This window comes from Phoca vitulina, unplaced genomic scaffold (genome assembly GCF_004348235.1).
Source record: "Phoca vitulina isolate PV1807 unplaced genomic scaffold, GSC_HSeal_1.0 scaffold37, whole genome shotgun sequence".
In the NCBI taxonomy this organism is placed as follows: domain Eukaryota; kingdom Metazoa; phylum Chordata; class Mammalia; order Carnivora; family Phocidae; genus Phoca; species Phoca vitulina.
Genome location: NW_022589740.1, coordinates 14,724,684 through 14,741,507, shown reverse-complemented (window position 1 = coordinate 14,741,507; position 16,824 = coordinate 14,724,684). Strand labels below are relative to the sequence as shown.

Below are 16,824 nucleotides of genomic sequence, written 5' to 3'. Positions count from 1 at the left end.
GACAGGGACCTTTGACCTGAAAGTAGGGCTCAAGTGTGGCAATGTAGAAAAGAGTGCTTGTGTGCATATTCTAATGGTTGTGATATAGTTTCCTATACTCTAATCCCTCTTTAGCAGTTTAATGTAGGATTGAGGATAATTTCATTTTTTAAAAGCAATCCTTTTTATTTGCGTGTACTCTTGATGAAACGCTTCCAACAGACTGAAAATAGTATTAAAAATATACTTTTTAAAAACATCACTGGAAGGACTAGGGGTATGGAAAGCATTTTGTAGCAGAAAACACACTGGGTTGTTCCATTCCGACATTTTATGATCTAGACCTGTGCTGTTCAGTACCGTAGTCACTAATCACATCTGGCTAAATTTAAACTTAATTAAAATTTAATAAAATTTAAAGTTCATTTCCTCAGTCTCACTAGCCACATTTCAAGTGCTCAATAGCCACATGTGGCTGGTGTCTGCTCTATTGGACAATGCAGATGTAAGCCTTTCCATCACTGCGGTGAGTTCTGATGCACAATCCTATTGTAAATCTTTAGCAAATACTTCTAAATTTTGGAGAGCTTAGTTTCACTGCTCAATGTCTTTTAGTCATTATATAGGGGATTTAGATTAACGGTCACAGGGCAAGAAATGGCTTAATATTTTTCCAGGGGCTTCTAATTTTGTGTTTCCTATGGGTTTTGCTTAGATGAAATATTTTGATTAAGGCAAAAATGATTGTAGCATTGTAGCGAATAGTAAAAAAACAAAACAAAAACAAAACGTTATCTTTTTTTTTTTTTTAAAGATTTTATTTATTTATCATGAGAGACAGAGAGAGAGAGAGAGGCAGAGGTAGAAGCAGGCTCCCAAGGAGCAGGGAGCCCGATGCGGGACTCGATCCCAGGACACTGGGATCATGACCTGAGCCGAAGGCAGATGCTTAACTATCTGAGCCACCCAGGCGCCCAAAACGTTGTTACCCTTAAAATACCAATCTTGTTATGAATGAAGATACTCACATTAGAAGATACTACAGTTAAAAAATTAAAGGTCTTGTCAGAAACATCCTACTTTTAGAAATAGCAGTTAGGTAAGATTTAAAAAATTGAGATGTAGAGTTCTTTTGTACAGGTGAAGGAATAGGCATATAAAGAGGTGAACATCTTGCCCAGGCTTACACAACCAAATTGTGGTAGAGTCTGGCCTGAAATCCAAGATGGTTCACTGCATTAGTAAATAGTGATATTAGTAAGACAATTTTAACTTTGTGTTTTAATAAATTTTTTAAGTGGATTGAGACAGATTTTCCTTCTGAAAAGATACGCTTTCCTGTTTAGAATGCTAGAGTAGTTCAACAGGTGCAGAGGAATGGGTCTATGACATTGGTCCTTGGCTCAGACCCAGTATCAGACCCACCCTGATGAAAGGAGACTGAGAGTTGGGGTCACTGCCAAGGCCAGCCTTCTGGAGAGAGCTGAAGGTAGATACCCTTGAAATATGGCTGGTCACTCTATTTTGTCCCCTTAGTCACCAGAGGATATGCTCTTGCTGCTGACCGAGTTCAGAACCACGGAGAGTCTGAAGGTTGTAAAACATTCCTTTAAAAAAAGCAGCGTTGGGAAACTCTTTAAAGGGCCAGGCAATGAATATTTTAAGGTCAGAGAGCTAGGTAGTCTCTGTTACAACTATTCAACTCTGCCCCTGTGTGGAAGCAACCATAGGCAGTATGTGAACAAACGGATATGGCTATGTTCCAGTAAAAGTCTTTATAAAATAGACCTAGCCGCCAGGGGGGGTCATAGTGTGCCCACCCCTGCCTTAAAGTACATTGGTAGTGTAAGCATTTCCAGAATAGTGAAGTTAGCCCCATTTAAAATAGTAAAGATTGGACTCTTATGTCAGCTTCAGTAAGATCTCACTTATTTCAGGAGACTCACTGTGGATGTACGTTATGGATGGTTTTGCAGACCATTAAAAAATCAAGGGTTAAGAGATATGCAGCAACTCATCCTGTTCTGTGTAGTTACATCACTTCTGTATCAGTAATTGACAGCAAATATGTGTGGGCTCTTCTGACCAATCCATAATTTACCTCAACTACCCGGCAATCATGGAAGTTAAGTAGTCCTCATGGAGAATGAAAAATGGCACCTAGGGGTATATAACTGAACATTTATTGATTGTCATTTGCATAGGCTGAAATCTGGAGATTCAATTGGGACAAACACAAGACTTTTATTTCAGAAGAATTCATTGGGAGTGGTAGACTTCACCTGGGGACAACATTCCTAGGGAACAGGCCTCTTAGGGATCTTTGAGAGACCTAATGAGGGCCTGGGAGAGGTAGTGATTTGCAGAGAGTTTATGAAGTAGAATCAAAAGGATCTGGAGCTTGTGGTTGTGGGGTCTGTGAGAAGAGGCATTTTAGGATGACTCATTTGTTTCTGACTTGAATGGATGTATGGCATGCCATTCATCAGTGTCAGCCATATAGGAAGAAGTGCGGGGTTTTTTTGGGGGGGGGGGCAGTGATCATGTGCTAAGTTCAGTTTGGATATGTTGAATTTTGAGGTATGCTGAAAGGGAGGTTGTGGGGCATCCAGTGCCCAAGAATACTAGAAATGAAGTACTGTGAGAATATTTAACGAGTTGACTCTGAGTTGTAACCCTTCACAACTCTGCTGTTTGCCTAACACATTATGGTCACTTTAAATACTTCCTTTAGTGTCCTACTCTATTTTATAGGAATGTAAATTGATACAGTCCTTCTGAAAATCAGTTTGTATCAAGAAGCTTAAAAAGGGGCGCCTGGGTGGCTCAGTTGGTTAAGCGACTGCCTTCGGCTCAGGTCATGATCCTGGAGTCCCGGGATCGAGTCCCACATCGGGCTCCAGTCCCACATCGGGCTCCCTGCTCAGCAGAGAGTCTGCTTCTCCCTCTGACCCTCCCCCCTCTCATGCTCTCTCTATCTCATTCTCTCTCTCAAATAAAGAAATAAAATCTTCTAAAAAAATACCTTTTTTTTTTTTTTTAAGATTTATTTATTTTATAGCTAGCCGGGGGAGGAGCAGGGGAAGAGGGAAAGGGAGAGAAGCAGACTCCCCACTGGGCACGGAGCCCACTCAGGGCTCAGTCCCACAACCCATGAGATCATGACCTGAACTGAAACCAAGAGTCAGATGCTTAACCAACTGAGCCACCCAGGCGCCCCAGTACTTAATCCTTTCTGACTTGGTAATTCTTCTTTTGGGAATTGGTAGTATTTTTTTTCCCTAAAATACAGACAGATTTAGAACACAAAGTTTATCATATAGACAAGTGAAAGTATCTAGATGCCCAGTGTTTGAGAAATAACTAAGTAAATTTTGGTGCATAGATGGCATAATGAAAAGTCATTACAGTCATTTGCCCTATAAATTAGAGAAGTTTTTTCTGATCTGGGAAAATTCTTTGATAAAGATGAAGAATTACAAGTGCTTCTAAAAAGTTGACGTGCATGTGAATCATTTTGAGATCTTGTTAAAAGGCAGATTACATTTCAGTAGGTCTTAGGTGGGGTGTGAGATTCTTCATTTCTAGTTACCTCCAAGTGATACGCTGTTCTGTGTACCACGTTTTGACTGGAGAGGCACTTAAATGACTTTGTCTTAACAACAACAAGGAGAAATATGCCAAAAAGTTAGAAGTGATTGCTTTTAGGAGAGGGACTATTAGTAGCTTTTTTTGCTGGAGTACTTTTACTTCTCTACATTTTTTGTATTTTCACCGTGAACATATTAGTTATATAAATTAGGTATTCCTACATGTTTGAGCTATGTTTCAGGCCCTGGGCTAAGTGATTTGTGTGCATTATTTTGTTACATTTTCAGTGAAATCCCATTGGGTTGGCAGAGGAATATAATGGTACCTAACCTTGTGGGGTTTTATGGAGATGTTTCAGAGTAATCCATGTCAGTGACTTGGTGTAGGGCCTGGCTTTTATTAAATCTCAATAAGTGATAGCTTCTGTAATCATCATCATCATCATCATCACTGTAGTTATGTATTACCTTGTTTTGTATGTGAGACAGTGGGGGCACAGAGAAAGGAAGTAACTTGCCAAGGGTCACGTATCAAATAGGTGGCATAACCTGGATTTCAATCCAGATCTGTTTGACTCCACAGCTCACTATTACACTGTCTCTAGGGGGACAAAAGCAAACATCAGTGTAGCCATTGACAGCTTAATCTTTTCACGTTACCCTGCCACCCCCCCCACCCCACCCCCGCCGACCAGCACGACCACCACACACAAGCTTCTAAAAACCTTCTCAGGTTATTGCTTTACTCAAGAGCTCCTTCAGAACTTCTTTATTACTATCCAGAAATTAGAGAGTGATTTGGCGTAAAAACGAGACAATTATTTGGGTGAATAGAAAGATTCAAGCAACCAAATGAAAAAGCGTTTTTCGTTTTCATTTAGTATGGAGTAAATGCCAAAGAACATTGAGAAGAAACACAAACACTGGTTTGTATATATAAAATGTAAAGAATGATACAGTGAATACCCATGCACCTAACACCTGGTTTAAAAAAGAATCCTTTCTCCTCAAAAAAATCACTTTCTTGAATTTTCATTTCCTTGCTTTCTTTGTAGTTTTTTTTTTTTTACATGTGTTCAGTCCCTGTAATATATTATTTTTATATAAGATGGAATTGTACATTCTGTATTTTTCTGCAACTTGCTTTTTTCAACAAATATTTACATTCATGAGTTTTATCCATATTGTGTATAGTTGTAGTTTATTTAATTGCATTCCATTGTATGATTATACTGTACTTTGTTCATTTTACTGGTGATGGACCACTAGGTTGTTTGCAGATTTCTTGTTTGTTATATATAACAGTGCTAATAAGAAGATAGTTTGTGTTTCATGGTGCCCATTTGCAAGTTTCTTGAGTATGTGTCTAGGACTGTAATTGCTAGGGAGTGTGCATATTAAGATTTACTGGGTAATGCTAAATTATTTTCCAAAGTGGTTGTACTGATTTATGCACCTCTCATCAATCAGTATATATATTCAAGTTATCCCATATTTTTCAGTATTTCCTAATATTTTTTCCATATTTCCTATAGTCAGGCTTTTAGATTTTGCCCATCTGATTGATGTAAAATGGCACTCATTGCAAATGTAATAATCAGCTTTTGAAAATGATGGGGTTTTTTGTTTGTTTGTTTTCAGGTTTTATAAATAGGTAATCCCCAGAGTGACCTTTAGAGTTATCTGGAAACTTCTGGAATGCAAATTGTGAATAATATCATGTAAAATGATATAGAATTACAATTTTTCCTCTGTTTACTACTTTTGTAGTACATAAGAGCCTTTGTGTTTTAAAAAAAAAATTCAGCTTGGTTGGTTCTTAATTTCAAAACACATTTTGTATATTCTAAAGTAACTTCAGAGCAGTATTCTGCTACTTGATGGAGTAAAGTATTCATCTAGTTCGATGAAAATTTTAAGTTTGGAAATTAAAATCATAAAAATAAACTAATTGTACATTAATCCTCTTTATGTTTCCTTTTTCCCTCCTAATTGGTGCAAATATTTACTTTGCTAGTTATAAACTATTTGTCTTTTGTTTGGTTGCTTAGAGAATTTGTAATAAGGTGAAAACATAAAGCTTTCTAAGATGATATTCTTTAAGAAACCAAAAGATTGTAAATCACAGGACAGTATCCCAACATTATAAAGGAATAATTGTACAAAAAGACAACCTTAAAATAAGATTGGCCCTGGTGAGAATTCTTTTGCCAATTTAAAAAACACCTTTTATGTTTTAGCACCAGTATGCATGAGCGAGTGAACCGAACAGAAAGACAATTTCGATCACTTCCAGATAATCAACAGAAACTACTTCCTCAGTTTCTTCTTCACTTGGACAAGATTCGGAAATGCATTGATCATAATCAAGAAATACTACTGACCATTGTGAATGATTGCATACATATGTTTGAAAATAAAGAATATGGAGAAGATGTATGTGAAAGTTTGTTCTATTTTTATTTTAGGGTTTAACCTCTGTATTTTGAGGTCTTTATCTTTCTGGATTTCATTTTTATATTTTGCATGGGCCATTTGCTCTACTCAGAATGTTTTCACTTTTATGTTCAGGTATTTGATTAGGCTTAATAGAATAGTATGCCAGAAACTGGATTTGTTCACAGATTTTTTTTTCTAAAAATAGTAAGATAATTGCTGGCATATTGCTGTACGTTTCACATAGTGTTCTGACTATTCTAGCATATAGAGTTAGTGACTTTAATTTTTATAACCAACTTTACTAGCTGTGTAAAATTAATTTCTCTTGCTCAGTTCATTTTCATTATCTTGTATCTATTGATATTCATCTTTTACTTTAAGAAGTTATTTTCACTTATAAATCTCAAGGGACTGGCAGTAATAGAAACTGAAGTCCTCTTTTTGTATCCACAGGATGGATACAGTTGGGCCACTCCAGTGTGAGCCTCTCCATGCTGCCCCATCAATGACCTGGAGGGACTTTCTTCCCTCTCTTAGAGAGAGAAGATGTCCTGTCTCCATAGCAGCTCAGTTCTGGTCCTCTCCTGAGTAAAGACTGCTTAATTATATGGTGGTTTCATGATTAATGGACCTTAAATCTATTGAGGGTAGAAGTGAGACCACCAAACTCTTTTCATGTAGGATCTCAAGCTGCACTTGAACCCCGGTTGAGGTGAGAGGCTAGTGATTTATCCACTAAACCGTCCATATAGCCCCTTAGTAGCACGTGCCCTTGACCCTATTCAAGATTGATTCCTTGGTCAGAAGCTAATTGATTTCTGTTTTTAAACAGGGGAATGGAAAGATTATGCCAGCGTCAACATTTGACATGGATAAGTTAAAATCTACACTGAAACAGTTTGTGAGAGACTGGAGTGAGACTGGGAAAGCAGAGAGGGAAGCCTGCTACCAACCAATCATTAAAGAAATTTTAAAAAATTTTCCGAAAGAAAGATGGTAAATAGTATCTTATTTTTAACCAGTTTCTTTAAGATACGTAAGCACTAAGTTTCTCTGTAATAAATTTCACAGTCTTGATTCATGTTTATAGTTGCTGCATGCCTGTATTTTTCCACATATGGGTGTGTGGTGGTGTATGTGTTCGTAGATGCTTTGTATAAGGTTGCAGTTAATATTTTTGAATACTCTTCGCTCCAGCAGTTAAGGGAAATCACTCCATCTGGAAATTAATAAGGTTAGATTGACTGTTCATTATCAGTGATGGGTTCTTTTATAATTTGCTAATGGCAACGCAAAAAGCTGCAGACTTTGCATTTTCCTCATTATGACAACCTTGTAAGTAGATATGGGATCTATAGCTGAGAGCAAAGATTCTTTTTTGTGCCATGAAAAGCCCAAGCAGTCCACTTTTCAGAATAACACTTAAAAGGAAATGCATAAGATTGCAAAGAAACCAATTTTGAAGAACAGTTATCAAAATATTTAAAAAGCAGATTTGTGCTATAACATGCTTCGTATCCTGTATCACATTAAATAAGATCTAGCAGCAAGTATAATTACTGTATTTTTGAAAATACCAGCGCACGTGTTATTTTGAGACTCTCAGCAACTTCAAAATAACTTCAAGATAAGTTGCATGCATTTTATAGTGCTATATACTCTCTACCTAATCACTAATTCTTAACGTTTTACATTTTATTATTTATTTGTACTTCCCTCCCTCCTCCCCCTGCTTTATGATTATGTCTAAAACCATATATATGCACAATTACTATTTAAACCATTTGAGAGATCAGTTTGTATATGTCTTTTTTTTTTTTTTTTTTTACCTCTTAATACTTCAGAGTTCATTTCTTAAGAACAAGGATATTCTAACATAAACACAGTGCAGTTACCAGATTGAGAAAATTTAACCTAGAATACTGTTTTCTAATCTATAGTCTATATTCAAGTTTTATAAAATTATCCTGAAAATGTTCTTTATAAACTCTTCTCTGTCCAGTCTAGAATCCAGCCCTGGATATTATATTACATTTCATTATAACATTTTAGTCTTTAATCTGGAGCAGTTCCTTGGCCTTTCTTTGACTTTCATGACATTGGCATTTTTGAAGAATACAAGGAAGTTATTTTATGGAATATTCCCTCAGTTTGAGCTTATCTGATGTTTCTTTATGATTGGATCTGGATTACATGCCTCTTTTCAAAATAATACATAATTGATATGTAATTGATTGTTCCTCTCAGGATATCACATTCAACAGTGTCTGTTAGCCCATCATTTTTTTTTTTTTTTAAGATTTTATTTATTTATTTGTCAGAGAGAGGGAAAGAGAGAGAGCGCACAAGCAGGGGGAGTGGCAGGCAGAGAGAGAGGGAGAAGCAGACTCCCAGCTGAGCAGAGAGCCCATGCGGGGCTCGATCCTAGGACCCTGAGATCGTGACCTGAGCCGAAGACAGACGCTTAACCGACTGAGCCACCCAGGTGCCCCTGTTAGCCCATCATTGACAATTTTAATTTTATTACCCATTCAGAATGTCACTTAGTTTCTCCATTGTGTAGTCACTATCTCTCCTCTTGCAACTAATCAACAATCTCTTAAGAGACACTTTGAGACCATACAATTAATATCCTGCTCCTTCTCAGACTTTCTCTGCCTTAGAATTGTCAGCCATTGATGATTCTTGCATGAACTGGTCTGTCCTGTGCTGGTTATGGAATGGTGATTTTCTAACTTTTCAATTATCAGTCAGCATTCTACTGTATCTATAACTATTACGCAAAGGACTTACGGTTCCTGTTTTATTCAGTGGGTTTTGATCCATTACTATTGTTTTTTTGTTGTCGTTTCCTCAGATTTAGCCAGCAGGAGTCCCTTCAGGTTGGCCCCTGTGTCCTTTCACATAGCCCAATTCTTGAGCACTTTCTTCTTTTCTGGCACAATAAGATATTCAATCCCATCATGTATCTTCCCTACTTTAGCCCTGGAATTGGATATATTTCCAAGGACCTCTTTCCTTTAATGTGAAATGATATGTAGAAACCAAGATCTGGCACTAGGCATGTCCATTGTTACTAAGGTGTCACAGCTTTTGAGCCTTTCAGTGGGTAGAGCGCGCGCACACACACACACACATTAGAAAGCATTCATTCATACTGATCCCGTCAATTCCAGTCCAACCCCAAAGGTTTCCTTCTTGGCTTCCCCTGTTCTGTATATCTTTCTTTTTCCACAGTGAGAACCTGGCTTCTGACAACATCCGTACATTTACTCATTCACTCAGTTCTACAGTAATCACATAATGGTTTCAGAATTGCTACCTCCATACCACTACGAAAAACAAACTACCAGCAGGAGTTTAGGATTTGCTAGCAATTATTTTTTCCCCTAAAAGAAGGGTATTCACAAAAATACTCTTCACAAGTTACTCAAATTAGCTTTCCTTCAACCCCCTATCCTCAGTGTGGTTGTGTTTTTTGTTTGAAATTCAGTATATTGGGGTTTTTGTTTGTTTGTTTGCTTTCAGTTTTTAGGGTTCTGTCTTGCCTCCACTCCCCATCCTTGTTGATTTATATTTATTTTTTGATTTGTGGGCTATCAGTTATTAACTGTGATACTCAGAAAAAGTGTTATTCCCTTCCCTGTTCCTTTGATAGCCCATCTCAACCCCTCCTTCTCAATCCCACACACCATGTAGGTAATCAGTATCATTAATTTCTTGTTCATCCTTCTTGTTTTTATTTTTTGTTTCTTACGTAAGCAGATACAGGGTTTTTCTTCTAAATTACCTCCTTTTGTTTCATACACAAAATGTAGCAGCCTGTGTATTCTATGTTGCACTCTGCTTTTTCACTTAACAAAATATCTTAGAAATAGCTACATATCAGTGCATGGAGATCCTCCTCAGCCTTTTTTACAGCTGTAGAGTACTTCAACCAATCTCCTGTATTTGGTTATTTAAGTAGTTGGCAGTATCTTACAACTATAAATTATTTTCCAATTAATAACTGTATGCATGGGTATTTTTGTACTTTTGGAAGTATCTCTTTAGTGTAAATTCTTTTTTTTTTAAGATTTCATTTATTTATTTGACAGCATAAGTAGGCAGAGTGGCAGGCAGAGGGAGAGGGAGAAGCAGGCTCTCTGCTGAGCAGGGAGCCGGATGTGGGGCTCCATCTCAGGACCCCGGGATCATGACCTGAGCCGAAGGCAGCTGCTTAACCAACTGAGCCACCCAGGTGCCCCTAGTGTAAATTCTTAGACATGGGATTGCTGAGTCTGAAAGGTAAATGCATATGTAGTGTGGCAAGTGTGTTAGTTACCTATTGTGTGCAACAGATTACCACACATTTAACTGCTTAAAACAGCATAGATTTATTTTTTTTTTAAGATTTTATTTTTTATTTATTTGACAGAGACACAGCGAGAGAGGGAACACAGGCAGAGGGAGTGGGAGAGGAGAAGCAGGCTTCCTGCAGAGCAGGGAGCCCGATGCGGGACTTGATCCCAGGACCCTGAGATCATGACCTCAGCCGAAGGCAGATGCTTAACCGACTGAGCCACCCAGGCGCCCCAAAACAGCATAGATTTATTATTTCACAGTTTCTGTGGGTCAGAAATCTGGGCATAGCATCTTACAAGGTTGCAATCCAGATGTCTACTGGGCTGTGTTCTCATCTGGAGGCTTGACTGGAAATAGCTGCTTCCAAGCTCACTCATGTTGGCAGAATTGATTTCATTGTGTTTGTAGGACTGAGGGCCCTGGCTTTGTGTTAACTGCCTTGGTAGAAGCCAGTTGCAGTTCCTTGTCTTGTGAGCTTTCCCAAAATGGTCGCTTACTTCATCAAGTGGGCAGGGAGAGTCTTTAGAGCAAGCAGGCTTTCAGTGGAGTCTTTGATAATGTGATGCTATCACAGGGGTGGCTGTTGGTTAGAAGCAAGTCATAGATCCCTGTGCACACTAAAGGGAGGGGATTATAAAAAGGTATGAACACCGGTAGGTGGGGGCCACTTGAGGGTCTGTGCCAGTTATTGCCACATACGCCTCTAAGGGTTGTGGTGTTTTGCCTTCTTGCCAGCGATGTATGAAAGTGCCTGTTTACTCACAGCCTTGCCAAACATTGTTCTGCCAAGCTTTTGAACTTTTGCCAATCTAATGGGTGGAGAAGCATATCTTGGCCTACTTTTCGTTTGGATTTCTCTTGTTATGAATGAAATTGAGTATCTTCATATGTTTGAGGGCAATCTATGCCTTGTTTTGAGAAATATATTCATGCTTTCCCCTCATTTAAAAAAGTTGAGGTGAGGACGCCTGGGTGGCTCAGTCGTTAAGCGTCTGCCTTCGGCTTAGGTCATGATCCAGGGTCCTGGGATCGAGCCCCGCATCAGGGAGCCTGCTTATCCTTCTACCTGCTGCTCCTCTTGCTTGTGCGTGCTCTCTCTCTCTCTGACAAATAAATAAAATCTTTAAAAAAATAAAAAATAATAAAGTTGAGGTGAAATGCGTAGAGCAAAAGTGATGTTTTCAAAGTAAACAATTTGATGGTATTTAGTAGATTCACAGTAGTGTGTATCCATCATCTCTACAGAGTTTGATAACATTTTCATGAACCCAGAATAAATCCCATACCCAGTAGGTGGTTACTCCCCATTCTCCTTACCCCACCCCCGACCTCTGTTTGTCAGAAGTTTGACTATGAGGTGCCTAGGTGTGGTTTTCTTTGAATTTATCCTGCTCGGTGTTTGTTTTGCTTTGGAGGGTTTGGGTAGATATGTATCACCAAATCAAAGACTGCTCTTATTTTTTTTTCCCTTCTGGGACTTGAGTTACTTGTATATGAAACAGCTTGACATTGTCTCTCAGGTGTCAGATGACTCTTTTCTCATGAACTCTTTATATTTTAGTTTGGATAATTTCTATTGACCTTACTTGAATTTTACTGATTGTCATGCCGGTCTGTTGATAAACTCATTGAAGGACTTAACTCTGATACCAAAATAAAAAAAAAATGTCTAGGACTTCCATATACACATATATTTCCATGCGTGTGTTCTCTCTGTGCTCACATATCCTATTTGTGCATGTGATCTACCTTTTCTACTTGATGCTTTAATGTATTTTTTATGGTTAGTTTTAAGTCCCTGTCTGATGATTCCAACATATGTGCTATTTGTGGGTCAGCTCTGATGATGGTTTCCTCTCATAATGGTTACATTTTTTTTCTGGTTTGCATGTCTCATTTTTTGTTGAATGCCAGGTGATATATGGAAAAGAATAGTAGAAACTGGAAGTAAATAATACTGACAACTAGAAAAAAAGGCATTCCCCTTCTGTAAGCTGTGAACATGGGGGGATAAGTGAAAGTTGTATTTTTAATTTTTAATATTATTACATGTATTAGCTGTTCCAATTACCTAAGAAAAAATTGTCTATAAACCTTTCATCTAGAAATGTGGCAATGTAACAATTGTTGCTTTCTAGAAAATGAAATCGTTTCTGAGTTTTCATCTGCATCTCACCTTTTACTTCGCGTAGATTGATTTTAGTATCTTTCCTGTGGTAGATTAATAGGAAGATCTTTGCAATATTAAGAAACACTCGGACTCTCAGGCATGAAAATATAGTTACTTCTTCAGCAGTAAATGAACTACTGTGTCCACAGGAAACCATTGGTGTATTGGAATTGTCATCTGCAAAGTAAAGGATTTGGGCTCTTGTATCATTTAGTCGGCCTTCAACAGGTAATGGCTGCTAATCCACCTGGTTTGGATCTCTACATGGGTATGCCATGTAGATTGTCTGTAGCTGGGTGCCATGAAAATCACCCACTGTTTTTTCCTTGTGGCCAGTACATTTTTGACGTGCTGTGCTATAATTACCTGCTGAACACACAGTTGAAGGAATAATAGATTCATTATAGACTTGTGATTCCAGTATCACCTAAAGCTTTCATTGTTTTCATTCCATTGTTGATGACAGTTGTGACATTTCACTGATTTTTTTTTTTTTTTTACATGATTTTATTTATTTGACAGAGCACAAGCAGAGGAAGTGGGAGAGGGAGAAGCAGGCTCCCTGCTGAACAGGGAGCCCCACTTGGGGCTCAATCCTAGGACCCTGGGATCATGACCTGAGCTGAAGGCAGACCCTTAGTGAGCCACCTCACTAATTTTCAATTCTAAAAATATTTCTTCAGTCTGATTTGTAGTGTTCTGGGTCTGAGGCCCAGAAATAACTCAGTAACATTGGAAGCACAGGTGAAATTATTATTCCAGCCATGTTATCACTCAAAAAAAAAAAAAAAAAAGAGCAGTGCTTCTAGTGCTGGTTTCTACATGTCCAAATATCTGATATACAAGATTCAGAAGTAATATAGGTAATAATTCACTGACTTTTTTTTAAAGATATAATTTAGGAAGTTTTCTAATGACATGTTTTTCTGGAAAGAAGTTTATTTATACGCTTTAAATCTTCAAATGCTTCAACTACTGGAAATGCTTGACATGTATAATACTCATTTGAGAAGCTTTTAATTTACATTTTTACTGTCCATAGACTTGTTAATGAATTTTGTATTCCCAGTTTTATCAGTGAGGATACAGTATGTTTGGGTTTCCTAATTTTTTATAACACTGACTCTTTTCTTCATGCTTTTTGTAGTCTTTATTATGGTTGGGTTGAAGATGATTTGTCAGAGATGAAATTGTGTGGTTTTTGTGATCTTTGCCCCCCCCCTTTTTTTTGCTTGTATTGATTCTTTGTTGGATATATGATTTACAGATATTTTCTCCCAATTCTGTAGGTTGTCTTTTCACTTTCTTGATGTCCATTGATGTACAAATTGTATAATTTTGGTGAAGTCCAATTTATCTATTTTTTCTTTTGGTGCTAGTGCTTTTCATGTCATGTTTATGAAATCATTGCCAAATCCCGTGTCATGAAGATTTTCCCCAATACTTTCTTCTAAGAGTTTTTATGGTTTTAATTTTTAAGTTTAGATCTTTGATCCATTTTGAGTTCACTTTGTATGTGTATCAGGTAAGGGTCTAACTTCATTTTTTTACATATAGATATCTGGTTTTCCTAGCACCATTTGTTAAAAGACTGTCCTTTCTCCCATTGAATTGTTTTCGTACTATTGTTGAAAATCAATTGACTGTACATGTGAGTGTTTATTTCTGGGCTTTCTGTTCTATTCTGTTGGTCTGTACATTGGCCCTTATGGCAGTTCCATAGTATTTTAATTTCTGTAGCTTTTAAGTTTTGAAGTCAAGAAGCATAAGTCCTTCAATTTATTCTTTTTCAAGATAGTTTTGGCTATTTGGGGCCCCTTGCAATTCCCTATGAATTTCAGACAGCTTTTTCATTTTTGTGAAAAAGGTTATCGCAATTTTGTTAGGAATTGTGTTAAATATGTAGATTGGTTTGGATAGTATTGACATCTTAACAATGTTAAATCTTCCTGTCCATGAACACAGAATGTCTATTTAGATCTTCTGTAATTTCTTTCAGCACTGTTTTGCAGTTTTCAGTGTACAAGTCTTTCTTTTTTTTTTTAAGTTTTTTTTTTTTTTTTTAAGATTTTATTTATTTATTTGACAGAGACAGTGAGAGCAGGAACACAAGCAGGGGGAGTGGGAGAGGGAGAAGCCGGCCTCCCGCCGAGCAGGGAGCCCGATGTGGGACTCGATCCCAGGACTCTGGGATCATGACCTGAGCCGAAGGCAGACACTTAACTGAGCCACCCAGGCACCCAGTGTACAAGTCTTTCTTGACCTTGGTTAGATTTATTCCTTAAGTATTTAGTTCTTTTAGATGTAATTGTAAATGGAATTGCTTTCTTAATTTCCTTTTGGATTATTCATTGCTGATGTATAGAAACACAGCTGATATTTATGTGTTGATTGTGTAACCTTGCAACTTTGCTTAATTTGTTTCTTACCTGGAGGAGCTTTTTTGTGGATTCTTTGCAATTTTCTACATACAGATTCAGAGCATCTGCAGATAGAGATGGTTTTTACCTCTTCCTTTCCCCTTGAAAAGGTCTGGCCAAAACTTGTAGTACAGCGTTGAACAGCAGTAGTGAAAGGGGGCATCCTTACCATGTTCTGGGTCTTAGAGGGGAAACTTTCCTCCTTTTACCATTGAATATGATTTTAGCTGTAGGTTTTTCATAAATACCCCTTAACATATTAAGGAATTTTCCCTCTATTCCTAGTGTCCTGAGCATTTTTATCAAGAAAGAGTATTGCATTTTATGAAATGTCTTTCTGTGTCAAGTGAAACAGTCATGTTTCTTTCCTTTGTTCTATTAATGTGATATATTACATTGATTGATTTTCTTATGTTGAACCACTCTTGCATTCCTTACATAAATTCCTTTTGGTTATGGTGAATAATCCTTTTAATATGTTGTTAGGTTCAATTTGCTAATATTTCGTCGAGGATTTTTACATCTGTAAAAAGGGTATTATTAATCTGTTCTCTTTCTCTTTTGTGAAAATTCTTGTGAATTTTCTATTCTGTCATGTTATCTAATTTTGGTATCAGGATAATGTTGGCCTCATAGAATGAGTTATAGGAAGTTCTTTAATTTTTTGGGAGTTTGAGAAGAATTGGTGTTTATTCATCATTAAATATTTAATAGAATTTACCTCTAAAACCATCTGGTCAGACTTTTCTTTGTTGGGAGACATCTCTGCCTCTTTAACGATGGAATATTGAGGTGGCAATGTTGAAATATGCTTTTAAGTTTTCTTTAGGATATGAAGTCTTTCTCAATAATGCTTGTTTTGAAAACTGTAGGCTTTTGTTGGAATAAATAGTTAAAAATCACACAGTTTTTAAAGGCTACCTTTCTTTAATAAATGCTACAGGTCATTCTTTTTTCTATTTTTTTATTTTTTATTTTTTTTTATTAAAGATTTTATTTATTTATTCATAAGAGACAGAGAGAGAGGCAGAGGGAGAAGCAGGCTCCCCGCTGAGCGGGGAGCCTGATGCGGGACTCAATCCCAGGACCCTGGGATCATAACCTGAGCCGAAGGCAGACACTTAACCATCTGAGCCACCCAGGTGCCCATGGTCATTCTTTTTTTAAAAAAATTCTGATCAATAGTCCTACATTAAATATTCTACGACTGTTAGACTTATGATATAATTATTATGGACTTCTATAAACATCGATATATTGTAGGATGTATTGTTATATTGTAGGATGTTATATTCCTTAAAGTTTCTAGTTGGTACTCTCTGTCAATGTATATATTCAGTGCTCTGCTCTAAAAATAATATATAATAGTTGAATAGCTTCTGTGAACATAAAGTCCAGGTCTTTCTCAAAATTCAAAATATTTGTTTTTGAAAAGTGGGTTATGAAGTAAGACATTACAATTGGACTGTACCAAAGTTTGCATATATTTGGAAGGCTGAATGCCAGATGCTTATGTTATCATCTTTCTAACACTTTCTTTTTTTTAAGATTTTATTTATTTGACAGAGAGAGACACTGTGAGAGAGGCAACACAAGGGGAGTGGGAGAGGGAGAAGCAGGCTTCCCGCAGAGCAGGGAGCCTGATGCTGGGCTCGATCCCAGGACTCTGGGATCATGACCTGAGCCGAAGGCAGACGCTTAACGACTGAGCCACCCAGGCGCCCCCTAGCACTTTCAACATGACTTTGTTCATAGTCATTGAATCATGATCATTGAATCATGTGTATTACCATGGTGTCCAAACAGCGTAACAGTGTCAGCTTTACCAAAGGGCATGCATGCTGTTGTTAAAGGTACTTAGTGGACTGACACAGAGTATTAC

General features: G+C 37.4%; 1 protein-coding gene across 2 annotated transcripts in view; it reads left to right on the top strand.

The window, feature by feature from the left end:
* The window catches only part of CARNMT1 (carnosine N-methyltransferase 1), a 40,970-nt gene that overhangs the window by 2,131 nt on the left and 22,015 nt on the right, over window positions 1-16,824 (top strand). For both annotated transcript variants that reach the window (XM_032427505.1, XM_032427506.1), the window contains exons 2-3: window positions 5,810-6,005; window positions 6,841-7,004. In XM_032427505.1, coding sequence (XP_032283396.1) covers window positions 5,810-6,005; window positions 6,841-7,004 — 360 coding nt within the window. The remainder of the gene's footprint in view (window positions 1-5,809; window positions 6,006-6,840; window positions 7,005-16,824) is intronic.